At 35.2% G+C, this 7,796-nt stretch overlaps 1 protein-coding gene across 1 annotated transcript; it reads right to left on the bottom strand.

Annotated features, from left to right (window-relative positions):
• Positions 1 to 508: 508 nt before the first annotated feature.
• LOC134822266 (calmodulin-alpha-like) lies at positions 509 to 3,322 on the bottom strand. Its single transcript, XM_063833174.1, has 3 exons — positions 3,149 to 3,322; positions 2,664 to 2,813; positions 509 to 643 (listed from the first exon to the last, which is right to left on the bottom strand). Exons 1-3 carry the CDS (start codon positions 3,320 to 3,322, stop codon positions 509 to 511), a joined length of 459 nt encoding a protein of 152 aa, XP_063689244.1.
• Positions 3,323 to 7,796: the final 4,474 nt, after the last annotated feature.

The raw sequence follows: 7,796 nt of genomic DNA, 5'->3' as shown, positions 1-7,796 counted from the left end.
CAAGGTCGTATTTAATGACTTCATTGACCTCGTATTTGTGCATACTGGTGAATATAATCTCCATGACCATCAAATTATCCAGAACATCTTGAGGTGATGTGTACGAGATATTAAACACAGGATTAATATCTCGTACACATCACCTCAAGATGTTCTAAAAAATAAGTATCAATTTAGTTTACACATACAAAATGTCATAATATCAATTATAAAGTTATAATGTTCTTAGACAAAGAACCTTCACTTTTCAATAAATTAACTTTGCGTATTATGTACAAATATTTTAGAATTTGTGGAATTGTGGTTCAATTAAGGTTATATGGAATCATTTTGAATCAACGATATGGAAACCGTTTAAATTTATCAACTTTTAAAAATTTTATAGCCGTAACCTCACCCCGAACTCTTTAATCTTTGTCCATGATTTATGGCTGTAAAACATGTATCACCTATAGTGCTGTTGATTAAACGACACCATTTGCAAAGACTTAAAAGCCACTTTGACTGTTCATAGTCCGTATATGAGGCTCCGAAACTCCGAAAAGCTGATTTTTCCGTCAGTATTGAGGTCTGCTTCCTCCAACAGATAAATAATGTCTTTTGTTAGAATTCCAACGTCTGCTTTCTGCATCGCAACCGCTACCTTCAAAAGAGTAATTAGGATCGGTCAGATTATCATAAAAATAACAATTTGATACAATTGAAGCGCGCGTGGTGGAGACATAGCCATTGTTATGAAAGTGTAAATAAGTAAATACGATGATAAAGCTCAGAGAATTGATGTCTGAAGACTAAAGATAAGCAATGGCAGATTACATGACTCCATAACACAACATAACACTCCATAACACTACATACCACTACATAATACTCCATAACACTCCATAACACTCCATAACACTCCATAACCCTACATAACACTCCATTACACTACATAACACTACATACCGCTATATAACACTCCATAATACTCCATAACACTCCATAACACTCCATAACACTCCATAACACTCCATAACACTCCATAACACTCCATAATACGCCATAACACTCCATAACACTACATACCACTACATAACACTCCATAATACTCCATAACACTCCATAACACTCCATAACACTCCATAACCCTACATAACACTCCATAACACTACATAACACTACATAACATTCCACAACACTCCATAAAACTCCATAAAACTCCATAACACGCAATAACACTCCATAACACTCCATAACACTCCATAATACTTCATAACACTCCATAACACTCCATAACACTCCATAACACTACATAACACTACATAACACTCCATAACACTCCATAACACTCCATAACACTCCATAACACTCCATAACACTCCATAACACTCCATAACACTTTAAATAAGTAAATACGATGATAAAGATCAGAGAATTGATGTCTGAAGACTAAAGATAAGCAATGGCAGATTACATGACTCCATAACACAACATAACACTCCATAACACTACATACCACTACATAACACTCCATAACACTCCATAATACTCCATAACACACCATAACACTCCATAACACTCCATAACACTCCATAACCCTACATAACACTACATAATACTCCATAACACTCCATAACACTCCATAACACTACATAACACTCCATAACACTCCATAACACTACATAATACTACATAACACTACATAACACTCCATAACACTACATAACACTACATAACACTCCATAACACTCCATAACACTACATAACACTCCATAACACTCCATAATACTCCATAACACTACATAACACACCATAACACTCCATAATACTCCATAACACTCCATAACACTACATAACACTACATAACACTACATAACACTCCATAACACTACATAACACTACATAACATTCCACAACACTACATAACACTACATAACACACCATAACACTCCATAATACTCCATAACACTCCATAACACTACATAACACTATATAACACTCCATAACACTACATAACACTACATAACATTCCACAACACTCCATAAAACTCCATAAAACTCCATAACACTCAATAACACTCCATAACACTCCATAACACTCCATAACACTCCATAACACTCCATAACACTCCAGACACTTATTTTACTTCGGCGTATTCCAACAGCCACATTGTTACACAGGTGCAACCAGCAAAGTACAGGAAGCCGAAGGATTTTTTTGGCCAGTGACGGTTAAGGAAGTGTGTACCATACTTTCTTCGCCCGAGATTTTGCTGCAATGTGCAGCTCTTCAGTTAACCCTTACACCCGATTTCTCGAGTATTCGGCTGAGTAGACCGGGGGCTGCATAGACCACTCACGATCCTTAGCTGAACGTCAACGACGCTCACCCCACGACCAGGCAGACAGTGGGATTCGAACTCGCAACCTCACGATTTGGAAAGATGGCGTTCTAACCAACTGCACTACCTGGCCGTTAAATAACATAACACTCCACAACACACCATAACACTCCACAACACACCATAACACTCCATAACACTCCACAACACTCCATAACACTCCACAACACACTATAACACTCCATAACACTCCATAACACTCCATAACACTCCATAACACTCCATAACACTCCACAACACTCCATAACACTCCACAACACACCATAACACTATGCTCACCTCCTCATGAGATACCTCTCCATTTCCGTCCGCATCAATCAGATTGAAAGCGTCCATAATGTCATCTGAGTTTGGTTGTTCTGCCATTATTTCCTCTATGTACAGCATCAGCTCATCAAAATCTACCGTGCCGTCCTGGTCTGTGTCAACCTTTAAAGAAGCTCATTGCATTATTATACATAATTGTGCAATTATGCAATTAACTGGGTGCTGAACCTAGACTTAATATCGTTAATATAGACTGAACATTGGTCATGCTCTAGAGCTTTCCAGCATTTTCTCAAATGCTAATTTTCTCGTTACATAGCCCATGCCCTACTATCACTCCATACAAAATACATGGCGAACTGATGTTTTGAAAATAGTCGAAAAATAAAAGTAAATGTCCACTTTAATAGATCATTCACCTCCAAAGAAATAGTCAAACAAACAAATGTCGGTAAATTGGTGAGGTTGTAAAATTATAAGTAAAACTATAATATAACCTTTTCGAAAAAAGCCTTGAGATCCTCTTTCAGAGCAATAACATTGAAACTAGCAAACATTTTCTGCAGCTCATCCAGCTCCAGGGAACCGTTAGCATCAATATCATAAGTTATGAACATATTCTTCATCTCCGTCTCCTCCTCCTTCGTCAACGTACTCGGGTTAAAGTCCATCTTTAAGCTTTTAAGGCATGTGTATATTCTTTGGATGATCATTCAATCGTAAACGTAAATCGTAGTAAGTAAAGTTGAAATTATTTAAAATTGTTTGAATATGGTGTGAAAGCACACTCTCGATGAACGTTTTGACGTTGTTGATTTCATATTTTCTCGGATTCTCTGTACACCAACGACACTGCGACTAAAGGCACTAATGACAAATAAAACAATAACAAAGTAACAAAAAAAGCCTATAGGCTATTTTTGTACGAGAGAATATGAAATCAACAACTTTAAAATTGTTTAGAATAACTTGTTTTTTTAGTTAAATATTGCTTCCTTAACGTTATTAAGTTATTATTGTGTACAAAGTTAACCATCCACTAGTAAGATTCATAGCAATAAATATTGATGATTTCCCCTTAAGAAAGCTAAAAGAAGTAGAGAATTGACGGGCTTACAAGTTCTGCTTAAACATTTTCGGAATACGCGTCAGTTATTATACCATGCCTTCTAATTGTCTTGAATAATTAACGTTTAATTGGGATCAAGATGCAGTAGAACAAAACAAAGCATTTAACATATAATTGGTAAATTTCAGTCTTTAAAAGAATCCTAAGTTAGAAATTTGCATTAAAATAATCGTCTGAAAATAATATTTCTGTAACATCAAGCTTGGCGTTATCAAAATGAAAGAACAAACGGCGAAACAATGCATAAATATGGCTCGGAATTAAATCAAAGACCTGAATGGTTACACTAATTGATGTATTAGGATGAAATCAAATTTTGAAAGATTTTGGACTACATATTGATACGCCCAAACCATAAAATCATAAATATTTGTTATATTTCTCAAAGTAAATTTACCAGTCAAAGAGGTCTGCTATAGCAAACCCTTAAAATTTATAGTTAGTAAAGGCACTATTATATGAGCTATACAGACAATTTCAAAATCAATAAACTTACTGTTAAAAGAGTATATTTGACATTTTCCATCCCCATTGTTCATTACGTATAATCATTTAAAGATTTAACTATCAAATCACAGTGAATATGGAATCAAAAATGAAATGTTCGTTTTTCAGTCAACTGCCCAATCCGTCAATATTTTTACGTCTATGAAAACATCGCTATTCTTGATCACAGAAACTTAGAAAGTTAGAAACAACTCCCAATTGCAGGTAGGTAATGGTAATCGATACAATTTTTCACGTTCCAAAACCTAAGTATATATATTATGTATAGCATATACCGGGGGAAACGAAAGAACGAATTGTCGCAACAATTACAACTCATGTCGATTAGAAGCATTTTAGCCTAACGTTCAATTCAACAACAGATAAATAAAGAATATAATCGTTCACTAACTGAATTCCAGGCCATTATCAACAACCTTACTCGATATAAATGCTTAAATGAGAACCAACCAGACTCAATTCCAAACTTATGTAAATTACCGACTACTTATCATTAAATCGGTATCCGAAGTGTTTCGTGCGTATCCCTTTTTAAATTCATCATATCATTTCATCTGTCTGTGACTTGTTGAATTGTCACTTTCCGACTTAATTTGCTGCGTTTTATAACTTTATAAGCACGTTCCAAACGTTTGTCTTAGTGAATAATCAAACGTCTAACGTTGGGACGCTTAAATAAGATGAAGTACAATTAAGAGGGGGGGGGGGGGGGGGGGAATTATGGGTTTTATTAAAATTTTACAATTTGTAGGCTTAAGTCACTGAAGATAACGCCTTGCAACATGTTTGACGATAGCCTGTAAATTGATAATTTTATCTCAGTATTCACAAAAAATCATCTACCTTGATTGATTCAAAGGAAGAAAATAAATTCCTCTGAAGTTCAATTAGAATAAATCTTAGAAGAATAAGCTTATACAAAAAACGTATCCAAACAAAAAAGTACATACAATAAAACAATTATTAGAGTATCAAACAAGATAAAGTATTTGAAAATTAACTAACCCATGTATATACAACAAGAGAAACGTCATCTTAGGACACGAGGAGAGTGAAGACTCCTCGGACTCAATAGGTGTAATAGATTTTTACTTGTAGTGTTGTAACTAGTTTAAAATGTACATCAGAAAGAATTGTATACCAAAACCAATTCCATCAGATATAAGCTGCTCTTCTCAAACTGGGATACCGACAACTGCATGCCTATACTTATGACTTTATGATGAATGATGAGATGTATCAACCTTATCATTCATATATCCCTGACCTATCTTCATTAACCGGTCATGTTCATCGGAGTCTACAAAACGCAGTGCAGTGCAGGATGCTAGTTACACTTACCAATTACAACTGGATCTGTTCATAAAATTACCCCGAAATTTAATAACCTCGACCAGTATGAAAGTCGTATCAAATCGCTGAGAAACTTAACCAAAAAATACACGTCGTAATGCGTTGTAATATAATTGTCAGGTTATTCACATAAATTTAGAACACTTAGAGCTTTAAGATTACTGAATATAACGAGACTAACTAAGTTGGATCTCGAGGCAAAGCTTTAGCTACCACAAGCCTATATAGTCAGACTATGTTATATGCTGATGGGAATTGCAACTTATCGTCCTAGATATACATTGATAACATTGAGCTAAACAGGGTCCAACCAGCAAATGCCATATGCCAAGACGTAAATGCTGCGAACTTGTCAAAGGCAGCCATGAATTCAAAGTGAACGGCAAGAAGCTGGAAACTGCCCGAGTTACAACATCATTTATCTGTTCCAACGTAGTTTCTGTGGAAAGGCTTACGTCGGTCGCGCTACTCGCTCTCTACGGGTTAGAACTGGAAAACATAGGGTCAAATATTATAAACTTTTAAATGGTGATAAAGTAGTTGAAACAAGTAATGAATATAGTTTGGGCTTACATTTGTTGGATCATGGTTTTAGACAAAGGGAAGATTTTAACAACATTTTTAATGTGTCAATTATTGATAATTCTAGTCCTAAAACTTTAGAAGTTCGCGAACATACATACATTCAACAACTCAAGACTTTAAAACCTTTGGGAATAAACACTATAAATCCTTTTGGCCTTCTCTTACTCCTAACATCTTAATTTTAATTATATAACCGTTTTAAGAGTGTTCAGATTTTTAAAGGAATTTTGGGTTTTACTAACTTTTTACAATTTTTAGGCTTATGTCACTGTAGATGACGCCTTGCAACATGTTTGACGATAGCCTGTAAATTGATAGTTTGATCTCAGTATTTACAACAAATCATCTAGCTTGATTGATTCAAAGGGATAATTAAATTCCTCTGTTGATAACATTGATAACAATGATAACAATGATTGTAATAGAGTAACTTTATACTGATAAATCCCTTCATATAGGCGGATAAATTATAGAAAACTAGAAGGAGGTTTGGGCTCGATTTTGCTTCGACGAATTTATCAGCACCGACTTTACTTTGAGCAAACTTGAACACTTTATTCTTCAACAACAATCGGAGAAAAGTCAAGTTTTCTTCACATCAGTCACACTCGGTAATACCTTTGGTGGTATCATCTTTTGTAGGGCTGTGCGGACGGAATTTGTTGCCTCAAATATTTATAAACTTCTATATGCTATAGCTGTTATGTCAGAATCAAGTTTCACAAAAATTTCAGGTTTACCAGGTAACAATCCCTCTGACATCCTGATCCACACATCGGTAAAGTTGCTCAATGTAATTCGACCTGGTATTGTACGCTAAATAACTCGATTGACTGGGATAGTACGTTATCTCACCAGTCACCATGAATGGGTAATTTCTTAGAATCAGTGCTGTGGCAGTGTGGCAGTACAGCTGTGGCAGATGAACTATTGTACGCCCCTTTATTTGTACATAATTTCCGGTTTTACGACGCTGAATCATATCAAAATGTGGTAGCACTCAAAATATGTATATTGTACCATCATTCAAAGAATGAAGGTGGAAACTATTACACGATTGTCGAAGGTGCGAGTGTATTAATATCCGATACCAGAGCGTTGGTGATTGTATTTCCATCCGATCTGGTAACACAACGCACTGATAAAGGGCTTCATTGTACTTATTTTAAATTCAATTATAACAAAGATCTTAAATGTCTCATTCATTTTGTTACTTTTTCATTTTGTTGTTGGCATTCAATTTACCGATTAGTAAAATTTGCAACATTTATCGAACCCAAAAAAGCTCTTTTTGCGTTGAACTGTAAGGTGCACTTATCTTTTGATTTTACGACTATAACAGAGCATTTCAGCCTACACTAATAAGACACCAAAAGTTATCAAATGAGTGCTCTTACCACAGGAGGGGAGAATATGCGATAATATTAACATATTAGTAATTTCAAATGCCTTCCTCACATAAGTTTTCAGTGGTGGAAATTATATTCTCCCCAGTTCAAATGGTACAGCTGACCAGGTAACACAATTATCTAGTGATATTAATAATCCTTTAGAATTGGACAGTATAATTC

Source organism: Bolinopsis microptera, chromosome 10 (genome assembly GCF_026151205.1).
Source record: "Bolinopsis microptera isolate Bmic1 chromosome 10, MBARI_Bmic_1.0, whole genome shotgun sequence".
In the NCBI taxonomy this organism is placed as follows: Eukaryota; Metazoa; Ctenophora; class Tentaculata; order Lobata; family Bolinopsidae; genus Bolinopsis; species Bolinopsis microptera.
The sequence above is the reverse complement of the archived record's forward strand: the minus strand, read 5'-3'. Positions and strand labels throughout refer to the sequence as shown.